General features: G+C 36.0%; 1 protein-coding gene across 1 annotated transcript in view; it reads left to right on the top strand.

Moving 5' to 3' along the window:
• Positions 1 to 15,424, top strand: part of Helz (Helicase with zinc finger) — a 509,821-nt gene that overhangs the window by 397,781 nt on the left and 96,616 nt on the right. Inside the window, exon 12 of the mRNA XM_090378353.1 lies at positions 7,168 to 7,461. Coding sequence (XP_090234479.1) covers positions 7,168 to 7,461 — 294 coding nt within the window. The remainder of the gene's footprint in view (positions 1 to 7,167; positions 7,462 to 15,424) is intronic.

Genomic DNA, 15,424 nt, shown 5'->3' with positions numbered 1-15,424 from the left:
GGGAAGCCTTCAGGGACAATCTTAGAGGCGACTAGGCTTTTAATACCAACTGAGAAATACTCAGTTGGTATGAGAAGGTTCAGGCCTAAATGGATGTCAGATGAATTAATGAGGCTCATGGCAGAAAAGAAAAATGTATGGGATGCATATAAATTATCAGGTGACACAGAAGCCTATAGCAGATATAAGTTTGTCTGTAATCAGGTCACAAAGGAGATTAGGCAGGCAAAGGCAGATTACAAGAAATCTTTGGCAAAGGCAAACAGCAAAGAGTTCTTTACTTATGTAAAATCTAGAAAGAAAGGGATGAACCAAATTGGATCACTTAACATAGATGGGTTGACTATTGATGATCATGCTCAGGTAGCTGATAAACTGAATGAGTATTTTGCATCTACATTCATACATGAGGACTTATTCAATGAGGGAAATGCCAGAAGTTTATCAAACTATAACAGGGAGCAAAGTGGAGGAGAAATGGTTGAAGTTAAGGAAGGCACCTGGGCTGGATGGGATCTATCCAATTATATTAAAGGAGGAAGCAAGGGAAGAAAGTAAACTCTTAGACATAATTATGAGAGCTTCCTTGTACTCAGGGGAGGTCCCCATGAACTGGAGATGTGCGAATGTATTACCAATCCACAAAGAGCATTCAAAAGGTGACACAAGTAACTATAGATCTTTTAGTTTAAATAGTGTTCCGGGGGAAATAATGGAACCACTGGTTAAAAAAGCATTGCAGAATCATCAAGACATGACTGCAGTAATAGTTAAGACACAGCATGGATTTGTTAAAAGGGAGGTCTTGTCTGACCAATTTGATTGGATACTATGATGTGGTCCCAAAGGATCCAAATGTCAAAATGATTTTGATATCATATACAGGTGACCCCCGATTAACGCTGATAATTCGTTCCGGAAAAACAGAGCGCTAAGTGAATCTGCGCTAAGCGAGCTCCGCATTCCCTTAAGGTAACATGTATTTGTAAGTTGCGGTCGGTGCCATAGGATATTTCCTAATCAATAATAAACGATAGTGAAAAGATGCACAAATTTAGGTCAAAATATTTAATATTCAAATATTTATACATATAAAATATTCTGCATTACATACGTATATAATTATGCGGTAGCTACTTACGTATCAAAATTAAACTTAAAATTCCAATTAAAATCATGAATTTAATTGATCTAAATTGATTTAATGTAATTGATGAATTTAATCATGAAAAATGTGTCGATTTTGCGTTGAACTTTGGCCCTCTTCTAAATAAACTAAAAGGAGTATTAATTTTAAATCCCCCACAACGTTACCACCCAACAATAAAGTCACCCAATCCTTTGCCGCTTTGAAACCTGCCATGTTTTTTCTTCTTTCAATATGAAACTTCTTTTAGGCATTCGTTTCCACAAAAGTCGTGCTTCATCTATGTTATAAACTTGTTGAGAAGTATAACACACAATACCCCTCTTCAATCTGATTGAAAAGTTCTTTTTTGAAAATTTCGTCTCCTTGATCTGCACTGGCGGCTTCTTCCTAGATTTTAAATCTACTCAACCAGCTCTTACCAGTTTTAAATGGTTCCACATTTTTTTTTTTTTTTTTTTTTAGTTGAGTTTTCTTCAGATCATCATATTGACTAATCTCTCTTTTTTTTTTTTTTTTTTTTTTTTTTTTAATAATATTTAACTTAACCGAATTCTGCATTGGATATTATCTTCAATAAAATTAGTTAAAGTCTTTCCATTTCAATCCTAATAACCGGCCTAGCCCTAGTTGCTTGCAGTGGAACAGCTATCTTTCCCGCTGCTAAAATTAATTCTTTATTTTTTTATAATTGTTCTTACAGTTAAACTTGCAAGTCCTAAATTATGGCACACATCTGCTTGTCTTTGACGGGAATCGATTTGCTTCAAAACGTCTAATTTAATTTTCAAATTCATTCTTTTTCTTACATTTATAGTCTTCATACTGCGCCCAGACTTTGTTTTTTCATTCTTATCGGCCATTATTAATTCTTCGAATATGTAACTGCGTTGGTTGCATTAATTACGATACAATTTGCAAGAAACTGTACGTTACGCACAATGTGTAATACTGTACTGTACTGAGTGATGACTAGACTTCGGATAAATGCATATAACGCAAATATTACAAGCAATATACTTGATCATTTTTTAAAAGGTTGATCTCGGAACTACGTAACAAGTGACTGAACTGCAATTAAATTAGCGTGCGAGAAAATTTCACTGAGCGTGGGAAAATTTCTCAAGTCGGCATGGGAAATATTTTAATCCTGTTTTGCTATTCATTTTCAAGCTATTGACTCCATCAAATGAAACGATTTCATTAAATATGCCAAAAATGCAATCTGTAAAAGAGTGTTATAGTGATCTGTGACAGCGTTATAGTCAGATACGGGTTAAAATGTAAGAACAGCGTTATACCGAATCAGCGTAAAGCAAACCACGTTATAACAGGGCCTGCTGTACTTGGATTTCAGGAAAGCTTTTGATACTGTTGCACATGGAAGGCTACTGTACAAATTGGAGCAGAATGGTATTAAGGGCAAGTTGCTACTAAAGATAAGAGGATGGTTGTGTGGTAGAGAACAGAGAGTGGTAATCAGTGGATTTTCATGGACTGTTGTTATTGGTGGGATTCCCCAGGGTTCAGTGTTGGGCCCACTGTTGTTTTTATATTTATCAGTGATATTGATGAAGGTATATCAGGATTAATGTCCAAGTTTGCAGATGATACAAAGTTGGCAGAGTTGTTAATGACAGTAAAGATAGTATGCTACTCGAAGTGGATCTAGATAAGTTGGGCAAATGGGCTGAGAAGTGGCAACTGAAGGTTAACTTTGACAAATGCAAAGTACTGCATATGGGTAGCAATATACCCAAGAGAAACGTACCAACTATGTGGTACTACACTCAGGGAAGTGGAAAGTGAAAAAGACCTGGGGGTAATTGTTCAGTCAAATATGAAGTTCGCTGAGAAGTGCAGACGGGATAAAGGGCAGGTCATGGAGTTTTGTCAATGATATATAGGAATTTTGTTAGCAGGGACAGGGAGGTAATTATCCCGTTGTACAAGGCGGTGGTCAGGCCACACCTGGAGCACTGTGTACAGGTCTGGAGGCCTCATTTTAGGAAGGATGTAGAGTTGCTAGAATGAAACGAAGGGGTGCTCTTACCAAGAAAACCATGGGGTGCTCTTGCCAAGAAAGGCTTAAGTTGTGTAAATTGCAGTGCCTGTAGAGTAGGCTCCTGCAGGGTGATCTGACTGAGGTATATAAGGCCGTGAATGGGTTGAGCAAGCTAAATGCTGATGGGATTCTTCCTCTTTCTTGCTTAGATTAAGAACCTGAGGGGCATAGCCTAAATAAATTGAAAGCTGAGCTGGACCGACATTTGGAACGAATGGAGGGGTAAAATGGGAGATTTTTTTTTTTATTTTGCCTGATGCTGCATAAGCTTGTTTTCTTGCATCGTATGCCTATGCTAATGCTAAGCTGGAGACCAGGCACCTGTGAGGTGACCTGATTGAGGTGTATAAGGCCTTGAATGGTTTGAGCAAGCTCAATGCTGATGGGATACCTCTGCTTGCCCAGATTAAGAATCTGAGGGGGCATAGATTCAAATTGAGGAAAGATAGTTATAGAATAGATGTGTGGGAGTTTGCCTTTAGCCAGCAGTTAGTTGTTTGCTGGAACAGACTTCCATCTGTTGTGGAAGTTGATAGCTTAAATAAATTTAAGGCTGAACTAGACAAACATTTGGAGTGACCAGATGGGTGAAAATAGAAGGGTTTTTTTTTTTTTTTTTTGGATGATGCTCTATAAGCTTGCTTTCTTGGATCATATGCCTCAACTTATGCTAATATATGACTGTCATAAGGAGTGAAGAAATTATGCCAGCAGTGGGGAAGATGGATCGCAAATTAGCAACACATATGACATTTTTTTTGTTATTTGGTTTTTAGGAGCATTAGCAACTAAGGCCATATTGCTCCGGGGATATGCGGTGGTCATTCCCTGACCTTTCCGCATCCTCAGTATTTGGCGGTCATGGGCTCGAACCCCAATCTAATCAAGAAGAAAATGGAGAATCAGGAAGCCTCTGGTGAAGGTAAAGTTACTTTAGAGTTGTTAAAATTGGGGGGTAGAAATATGACAGAAACTGGCAAGACTCTTCACAAAATATATTTAGAAAGGTGTCACACCCACGGACTGGAATATTGCAATCATAATTTTGCTGCATAAGAAAGGAGATAAATCAGAAATTGGAAATTATATCCCAATTAGCTTGTTGTCCCCATCTGCTAGTTGTTCACGAGTCATCACTAACAGATTGAAAGAATACTTCATGAGAATCAACTGAAAGAGCAAGCTGCCTTATGATAGAATTCTCAACTATGGATCACCTTCACGTATTATCACAGTTAATGGAGAAAGCAAATGAATATAAAACACCATTATGCCTGACATTTGTGGATTATGAAAAGGTATTTGACTCCATACAGCAAAAGGCAATATTTCGGGCACTGAAAAGACAAGGCATAGATACTCCATATATTATGATTTTGAAGTAAATATATGATAGCGCTACTTCCTTTATTATACTACACAAAGATAGAAGCAAGGCGCCTCCGTAGCCAGGTGGGAAGAAGCAGCAGTGCGTAACGCACGCTTCTTGATTAGACCGGGGGTCGATCCCGTCACCACCAAATACGGGGATGCGGAAAGATCAGGGAATGATCACCGAATATTCCCGGAGCAATATGGCCTTAGTTGCTAATGCTCCTAAAAACCAAATAACAAACAAACAAACAAACGATAGAAGCAAATTTAAATTGAGAAAGTAGTTAGACAAGGTCACACAATATCTTCGAAGTTGTTTACTTCGAAGATATTGTGCAAGTTTTCAGACAATTAGATTGGTCACAGAAAGGAGATTCTGTGATTGTGAATGGAGAGTACCTAAACCATTTACGATTTGCAGATAGCATTGTGATCATTAGCCATGATCCCAAAGAATTGGAGGAAAATCCTAATCAGTTATTCAGAATTAAAAATTTTGGACTAAAGATAAATGTGACAAAAACAAAAGTAATGATGAACAAGTATATCACAGAAAGGGATATAGACATTGAAGGAGCATAATTGAAAAAAGTGGATTCATATATTATCTGGAACAAATCATTAGCTGTAATAATGATAAATGCCTGGAAGTCAAGAGAAGAATAAATTTCGGATGGATATCATTCAGGAAATATAGTCACATACTGAGGAGCAATATCCCAATTTGTCCGAAACATAAAATAATGAAAAATGTTCTTTATTTTATGTTTCATTATTTCCCCATCATGGCTTATGTAGGACTCATAGCTCAAAGACATGACGACAGATGGACTATGGAAATAACAGAATGGTACCCAAGAGGAGCTAAAAGAAAACCTGGAAGACAACAGTGGAGATGGACAAATGGAATTCGTGAGTTCATGGGTAGTAAATGGATGGCCATTGCACAAAACAGAAGGAACTGGAAAGTTGCTGGAGAGGCCTTCATTCTGGTGATGACAATGAGTTGCAATAAGTTGCTACTGTCTTTGCAGCTAGAGTAAACCATGTGATAAGAACTTTCTAAGTGATGATACGGAGAAAAACAGCATTAATGTATTTAAGGAGGAAGGCTAATTTAATACCTATGGCTTCTAAGTGATGTTGGAAGTTTGAGTGTGTGGGGGCAGTGGATGCACCAGAAACACAAAAATTAAAGGAATGTGATTACACACACAAGAATTCTGCGCAGGTAAATTGAATACCATTTTGGTGATTGAAAAAATCTTACCTAAAACACAGTATCATTGGGGTATGTGGTGTGTTAACTAACCTATAATCAAATATCTCCAAATTACATTTAAAATCATTTTAAAAAAATCACTATTATTAACCACACTCATGGATATTAAAATCACCAGTAGTTAACATAGGTGTCGAGCCCAGAAATTGTCAGTAGCCAGTTATAAAGTCCATGTACAGATTTACTCCTTATAGGAGTGGCAAGATAACAAAAAAATATATGACATCTCAAGTGCCCATTATCTTTATGGCAACTGCCTCACAGTTGGATGGCACCAAACTCCAAATTTTAATTGTGGAATACTCCTTCAGAATAAAGATACCTACTCCACCTCCATATTTCTCACACCTGGTGACTGCCTACAAAGTTATAATTAAAATGAACAGCATGTGTTGATAAATCATGATCTCGATTAAGCCTAGTCTTAGCAAATAAAAGGGTTTCAAATTCCGCAGAAGCAAGAATATCGGTAAGGCTACCCGTTTTATTGTTAAAATTAATCATATTTTGATAGAAATGTTTTAATTCAAACGTCGAAATTATTTCTCTTGGATTAACTGTCTAAATAATTGCCTATTATATTTAGTTTTATCCTTTCTCTTCCTCCTTTTCCCTCATCTTCTTCCTCTAAATAAATGTAACATGCAAAGTAAGGAATACATCAATTCCAGCAGTGGCTTATGAACATTATGAAACGCCAAATGACAAATTTTTGAATACACAATATACTCATAATGACAAGTGTTTTCAAGATAAAATTATACAGTAGTATGAATAACACAATCCACTACTAAACAGGTCATGCACAATGAACTCATAATGCAGACTACTCACACTTCCAAATGAATGAAGAAGACTGGTAGACAAGCTTTCTTCTTCTTCTTCCACTAACTTGCCACATGATGTGCACAATCTTTGTTCGTGAGCAGTCTCTCAGTTGAAACTGAACACAGATAATGAATGTGAATTTTGATTTTATTTCAACTACTGTGTTGTGAAATATCCCTGAAATCCTAGTGTTTTAAATGTGAAACAAAATTAGTTTTTTTTTTTTTTTTTTTTTTGCTCTATATTTTGTTTGCCTACTTCCTGCCCCAGATATTTATAAACAAACATTAGGTCATGCTATTAGAACACGTCAGTTCCCTTTCATAACAACCCCACCACGAAATGCCACAAATAAGACAAGCTTAAAGAAATTAAAATTTTTCTACATTATTTCAGTTATAGAAAATTTGCTTTCCTTCTTTTTATAATGCAACTAACTACTGTTTCTTTTTAATTCCTTTTATTTTACAGTTAAGTCCTGAAGTGTATTCAAAGTATGCTCGTGAACAGTACTTGCACAGGTCATTGCTGGAACGTCTGTATGATTATTATCCAGATGTTACTCCATGTAAAATTATGTTGTGTGAAAACTACCGCTCCCATGAAGCTATTATAGAGTACACTTCTGAATTATTTTATAATAATCATCTCTTATCTGCCGGACAGCAGCCTCGTCATGAGATATATTATCCCCTGACATTCTTTGCTGCTCGAGGAGAAGATATTCAAGACATTTCAAGTACTGCTTTTCATAATAATTCTGAAGTAAGTGTTTCTTATTACAGAAAATAAATAAATAATTTATTTGCTAATAAAGCTGTAACAACATATTTTCTCCTAGACTAGTATTTGTATATTATAGCATAAAAATCACTCAACACACACACTAAGAATTTCTAGGATCTTCTCAGCAGATTACAGTACTCTTCCATTTAGCATGGGATATATTATAGTTAACAACATGTTTAGATTGAAATACCATGAAGATTTCAATCACCAGCTGTTGAGACATACACTGCTCAACAAAATTAACAGAATGCATAGAAAACATGGTTTAACTTGTTCAGCTTGCAGTGAAACGGGACAAAATTTGCTATGGTGGTATACCATAGAATAATGATGAAATGAAGAGATGGCAAGAAACTTTGGACAGCTATAAGGGGCATATATAGGATTTGAATGAGAATCAACAAAAAGGTCACATTAGAAAAGTTGATACAAGATGCTCAAAAAAATGGTTACGTGGTTATACAATATGGTTAGAGCCACAATACCAAAGAAATAGAGGAAAATTTTAATCAGTTTTGCAGAGTTAGTAAGGATTTTGGACTAAAGATGAATATGGCTAAAACAAAAGTAATGATGAACAAATGCCACAGAAAGGGATATAATGATTGAAGGAGCAGTAATTGAAAAGGTGGAGTCATATACTTATCTGGGACAAGTCATCAGCTGTAATAATGATAAATGGCTGAAAGTCAAGAGAAGAATAAATTTTGGATGGATAGTATTCAGGAAATATAGTCACATACCGAGGAGCAATATCCCAATTTGTCTGAAACGTAAAATAATGAACCAATGTATACTGTGCACAATGACTTATGGAAGTGAAACTTGGGCACTCACCAAAAGAATGGAAGAGAAGCTGAGAAGTACACAGCGAAGAATGGAACAAATTATATTAGGAATCAGACTGTTAGATAAGAAGAGAAACATATGGATTAGGCAGCAAACTCAAGTAAAGGCCATTCTTATCAAAACTAATGCTAATATGTACTGAAAGCATACACAAAGTATTAAGGGAGGAGGGGTTATGCTCTTAGTTAAGAAACATAAAATCTAAGAAAGTGCATCCAGTTCACCTGGGTGGACACTGCAATTTTGAGTCAGTGTGGTGTGACATAAACACTGGGAAGGGCAAAATGAGAAGAAGAATATCTTATAGGCCTAATGGCTCTGATTAGGCAATGAACAAATGTACAGAGAAATAAAGTGGGCCACTAAATCAGATTGTCTTAAATTCTGAATTTTAACTTCCTAGATATTAACTGGAACTTGTGGGTTGGTCACTTGTACACTAGCAAGGCTTTTGTAGATTTAATGGATGATTGTTTTCACAGCAGCATGTTCGAGAGGTAACCAGAGGGAGTAATACTCTTAATCTCATTGTTAGTAGTGATTCTGCATGTACAGTAAACCCTCGCTATTCGCGGTATCTGTATTCGTGGTTTCGCGTATTCGTGATCGCCGATTTAATATAAAATGAAACCTAAAAAATGTGAATTTTAAAGCGCCGTGAATATTTTCCGCCATAAAAAAACATGGGCGTGGCTAAAATTAACTTGCCCGGTCAAAACAGTGCTCAGTGGGTGAGGGGAGAGGGGGGTGACAAAATCGCGAGCGTGAATGTTTCTCGCTAATCCTTGTTCAATATGTGTTATGCGCTTGTTATGGAAGGTTTCGTCGTTTGCTTTTAATTTATATGCTTATAAATTTATCAATTTATAAATTGAATAAATTTAGCAATTTATAAATTGAATAAATTTATCAATTTATAAATTGAATAAATTTATCAATTTATAAATTGATAAATTTATTCAATTTTATAAGCATATCAATTTATAAATTGATATGCTTACAAAAGTGATAAATCTACCGTTTTACAGTGTAAAACAGACTTTTTCGAGTGTGTTAACGGAAGAAAGTGACTTTATTGTGGACAAGTTCTTTCTAACCCCTACAAAAATATGACTACGAATAACAAGAGAAATGTGAAAATATCAAAGAAGGTGATGATTAGCGAATAAAATTGAGTTATTAGATAAAACTTCTAATGGTGAAAGTGTCTTCTCAGTGGCAAAACATTATAAAATCAATGAGTCAACGGTACGATCAATCAAGAAATCGGAAGAAAAAATCCGCCGTAGTGTCCGTGAAAACGTGCTAATTGCTTCAAAAATTTGCTCTGTAACTTGTGATGTTAAATTAGAAAAAATGGAAAAAGCTTTAAATCTGTGGATAGAAGACCGAACTCAAAATAAAATTCCGTTAAATTCACTCATCATTCGTGAAAACGCAAAACTCCTTATCAACGCTTTAGCGAAACTGGTGATAGCACTGGCGGGATAGGTTTTTTAGCTAGCAAAGACGCTGGTTTGAAAGATTTGTTTGAAATTTCTAATAAATATTACATTTAATATTAAATTGTTTCTTATTTTCATTTCGATGCCATATGCTTGCATTTCACTATGTACTGTCTATGTATATAGTCATATTATGAAGGTACATATAATACATAGACAAAATTTTAGACTAGTTTTTCTTATACATTTCAACTTTGGAACGGAACCCCTTTATTACTATGGGAGCCATAACTTAGTATTCGCGTTTTCGGTATTCGCGGCATTTCTCAGGAACGTAACCCCCGCGAATAGCGGGGGTTTACTGTATTAAGAATCAGCCGATAAAGGAATCACTAGGTGGCAGTGATCACAGTGTGCTGATGTGGGATTTACTCAAAGATGTAACTACCATCAGGGGTAAAGGGAAGGGTTTTTGCTTTCGTAAAGATGACTACAGTGGTCTGAGACAGTTTTTAAATTCTTAATAGCAAGCATTCAAGGAATTAATCTTGGAAACTACTACGCTTTTCATACCAACTAAGAAATACTGATCAAGGTTTAGGCTTAAATGAATGTCAGATGAACTAATGAGACTTGTGACAGAAAAGAAAAATGCATGGAATACAGAAGCCTGCTGTAGTTATAACTACTCTGTAATCAAGTCACAAAGGAGGTTAGGAAAGTGAAGGCAGATTACAAAAATCTTTGGCAAAGGATGCAAAGAATAACAGCAAAGAGTTCTTTCCTTATGTAAACTCTAGAAGAAAGGGGTGAACTAGATTGGTCCACTTCATATGGATAGTTCATCTGTTGATGATCCTGCTCAAGGTAGCTGGCAAACTAAATGAGTATTTTTCATCTACATTCACACATGAGTAATCCTGTAGGGAACTGGAGGCCAGAAGTTTATCATATTTAACAGTGGAACAGAATGATTTTATAGTTCATGAGAGGAAAATGGAGGAGAAATTGTTGAAGTTAAACGTAAGAAGGCATCTCGGGTGGATGGGATCTATCCAGTGATATTATGGAAGGCAGCAGCGGAAGCAAGCAAACACTTAGGCATAATTATGAGAGCATCTTTGGATTCAGGGGAAGGCCCCATGGACTGGAGATCTATAAATATATTCACAAAAGGAGATCAAAGATATGAGTAATTACAGACCTTTTAGTTTAAATTCTGTTCCGGGGAATTAATGAAGTCACTGGTTAAAGAAGCAATGCAGTATCATCTAGAAAGACTGCAGACTGATCAGACACACACAGAATGGGTTTGTTAAGGGGAAGTCTTGTCTGACTAATTTGATTAGATACTATGATGTGGTCACAAAGGATGCAAAAAAAAATTTTAATATCATATACTTAGATTTTAGGAAAGATTTTGATACTATCAAAGTTTCTTGCGACGACCGACTAACTGGTTAAAATAAATTCATTAAAATAAAAATGATATATACATAAGATAAAACAGAAATAAAATAAGATAAAAGCGTTATGAGAGCATAAAATAAGATAAAAGCATTATGAGAGCATAAAATAAGATAATGCTTTTACCTTATTTTATTTCTGTTTTATCTTATGTATATATCATTTTTATTTTAATAAATTTATTTTAACCAGTTTTTTGGTCGTTGCAAGAAACTTTGATGATATAATACAACCCGACACACAAGGCCTGTTTTCTAAGGTTTTGATACTGTTGCACACGGAAGACTACTGTAGAAATTGGAGCAGTATGGCATTAAGAACAAATTGCTGATATGGATAAAGAGATTCTTGTATTAGAGAAGACAAAGAGTGGTAATCAATGTTCACTGATCTTTGTGGACTAATGTTAATAGTGGAGGTAATAGTGTTAATACAGAGAAATATAGTGGGCCAGTAAATCAGATTATCTTAAATTGGGGATTTTAACTTCCTAGATATTAACTGGAACTTGTGGATTGGTCACTCGTACACTATCAGTGCTTTTGTGGATTTGCATGGGATGCATATAAATTATCAGGTGACATTGAAGACTTATGGTAGATATAAGTTAGTCTGTAATCAGGTCACAAAGGAGTTTAGGTAGGTGAAGGTAGATTACGAGAAATCTTTGGCAAAGGATGCAAAAAAAAAAAACAGCGAGTTCTTTACTTATGTAAACTCTAGAAGGAAAGGGATGAATCAGATTAGTCTGCCTGATATCGATGGTTCGACTGTTGATGATCTTGCTCAGTTAGCTGGCAAACTGAATGAGTATTTTGCATCTACATTCACAGATGAGGAGTTATTCAGGGACGGGAATGCCAGACATTAATCAAACTCTGGCAGGGAGATAAATGATTTTGAGAGAAAAATGGAGGAGAAATTGTTGAAATTAAACATAAGAAAGACACCTGGAGTGGATGGGATCTATCCAATTATATTAAAGGAGACAGCAAAGGAAGTAAGCAAACCCTTAGCCATAATTATGAGAGCTTCCTTGGACTGTGACCCCAATTCACAAAGCAGGATCAAAGGGTGACAAAGGTAATTAGAGACTTGTTAGTTTAGCTTCTGTTTTGGGAAAATTAATGGAGGCACTGGTTAAAGAAGCACAGCAGTTCAGACACAGCATAGGTTTGTTAAGGGGAAGTCTTGTCTGACTAATTTGATTGGATACTATGATGTGGTCACAAAAGATCCAAAAAAAATTTTAATATCATGTACTTAGATTTTGATACTGTTTTCATTGCAGACTACTGTAGAAATTGGAGCAGTATGGCATTAAGGGCAAATTGCTGATATGAATAAAGGGATGGTTGCATTAGAGAAAACAAAGCGGTAATCAGTGGGCACTGCTCTTTGTGGACTAATGTTAATAGTGGAGGTCCCCGGGGTTTGGTGTTGGTTCATTGTTCTTTTCTGTATTTATTAATGATGTTGATGGTGTATCAGGCTTAATGTCCAAGTTTGCAGAGGATACGAATGTTGGCAGGGTTTGTAATGACACTAATGACAGTATGCTACTGCGACACGATCTATAAAAGTTCAGCAAATGGGTTGAGAGGTGGCAACTGAAGTTTAACATTAACAAATGTAAAGTATTGCATAAGGGTAACAGTAACCAAAGTAACATTCAGGGTGGTAGAGAATGAAAAAGATCAGAGGGTAATTTGGCAGTCAGATATGAAGTTTTCTGAGCTGTCAGAAAGGCTTCCAGAGCAGGTGTTGGGTCTTCTCAAGGATTCACAGCAATTTTGCTAGTAGGGATAAGGAATTGATTGTTGCCATGTATAAGGCAATGGTCAGGCCACACCTTGAGTACTGTATACAGGTCTGGAGGCCTCATTTTTGGACGGATGTAGTGCTGTTGGAACAAGTACAGAAATGGACAACAAAGTTGATGAATGGAACAAAGAGTTGCTCTTATGAAGAAATGCTTAAATTCTACAAATTGCAGTGTCTGTAGACTATTACACCTGCATTGTGATCTTATTGAGGTGTGTATAAGGGCTTGATTGATTTCAGCAAGCTCAGTGCTGATGGGATTCTTCCTCTTGCCCAGATTAATTGCCTGAGGGCACATAAATCGAAATTGAGGAAAGACAGTTGTAGAATAGATGTGCAGTAATTTGAAAGGTTGTTAATGACACTATTGGCAGTACGCTACTGTGACACAATCTAGAAAAGTTGAGCAGATGGGTTCAGAGGTGGCATATGAAATTTAACATTAACAAATGTAAAGTGCATATCGCTAGAAGTAACCCCAGAGTAACATATCAACTGTGTAGTACTACACTTAGTGTGGTAGAGAATGAAAAAGACCTGGGTGTAAATGTGCAGTCAATGATGTTTTCTGAGCAGTCAGACAGGCTGCCAGAGCAGGTCGCGGGGTCTTGTCAAGGATAACACAGGAATTTTGCTTGCAGGGATAAGCAAGGAATTAAGCTTGCATGGATAGTAGGGATAAGGAATTGATTGTTGCCATAAGGCAATGATCAGGCCACACCTTAGGTACTATATACAAGTCTGGAGGCCCCATCTTTGGAAGGATGTAGAGCTGCTGGAACAAGTACAGAGACGGGCAACAAGATTGGTGAATGGAACAACGGGTTGCTCTTAAAATGTAAAAGTTACGAATGTTTTTCTAATATTCAGGAAAGACAGTTGTAGAATAGATGTGCAATAATTTGCCTTTAACCAGTAGGTGGTTGATTGCTGGAAGATACTTCCATCTGTCGTGGAAGTTGACAGCTTAAATTCAAGGCAGAACTAGACAAACTTTTGGAGTGAATGGATAGGGTTTTTTTTTTTTTTTTTTTTTTTTTTTGGCTGATGCTCTGTAAGCTTCCTTCTTGCATCATATGCTCTACTAATGCTAAATGATTTTTCTAATATTTTTAGAAAGTAAAATATTAGAGAATTTCCTTCTGTTGTTTTCTGTTATATATTGATGTCAGTCAAAAATATTCAGAATGTATAATTTTAGAATATTTCCCCTTGTTGTTTTGTATTGTATAGTGATGTCAGTCAAAAATTTCACTTCTTGATTCATTATAACAATTTGAGCACCAGACTCTGTCAGATAATCCAACCCATAATTGTAGTAATATTATTACTACAATTATGGGTTGGATTATCTTCTGGTTGGAAGTTTTTTTACTGCTCCTGGAATAGAGAAGTTTTTTTTTCTGTTTTATTAGCTTAAATTGGCATATTAACTTATTTTATAGAGTAGCTTTATATTCCTAGTTACGATACTTAGTTTAAAGTTTAACTTAGATAGAGATTTTGTAGGAATTACTTAGTATCGGTAAGGGTATCAAATCCATGTGTTACAAGTTGCAGCTCCGTTGAATGAGAAGTTTTTTAGCCATATTTAGCCGCTTTATTAACCAATTGTTATATCAAATTATTTTCTATAAGTAGCTAATAGATCTAGTCAGGATCCTTAGTTTATTCTGAATTGAGACAGCAAGATTTGGAAGTTAATTAATACTTAAAGTGTCCGTAGATTTGCCGTTCGTAACTTGCCGCCATTGTTATACAATACAACGTTATATACCAAACTAGATAGCGTAAGCTTAGTATAGTATATAATATAATATTTTCAATCAATCAGTAAAATCTATTAATCTTGTTAAGCTACATTGTCAATTAAATTGTACTTTTTAACTAAATACATATAACGACTTAGATTACAAAAGTAACATAATTAATTAATACATAACTTGATACGGAAGTTATATAAACGGAACTCATAGATAATACTCGATACTGAAAAATATATATAGCGTTATAACTGTGTTGGGATACAAGTTTAGGGTTATAATTTTGTACTGGATTTGAAATTTTATTCAAATTAAATCGAAATCATGACTCAGACCAGAGCAGCAAAGCAAAAGGCTCAAGCTAATGGGAGGGCTGTAGCTCAGGGGAGAACTGAGGGGGGCAGTTGCCCTCTGAATCACAGCCTTTTAAAATGCACTGCTTGCATGATGTTTGTGGAGCAATCGGGTACAGGACAGATATTGCCATGGGGGACGTCTTTGTGTGTGTGTGTGTGTGTGTGTGTGTGTGTGCGCGCGCGCGCGCGATGTAAGGAGTGTAAGGAAATCAGGCGACAACTCAGTGTTATTGGC

This window comes from Mastigoproctus giganteus, chromosome 7, assembly GCF_048544385.1.
Source record: "Mastigoproctus giganteus isolate SK-2022 chromosome 7, ASM4854438v1, whole genome shotgun sequence".
Lineage (NCBI taxonomy): Eukaryota > Metazoa > Arthropoda > Arachnida > Uropygi > Thelyphonidae > Mastigoproctus > Mastigoproctus giganteus.
The sequence above is the reverse complement of the archived record's forward strand: the minus strand, read 5'-3'. Positions and strand labels throughout refer to the sequence as shown.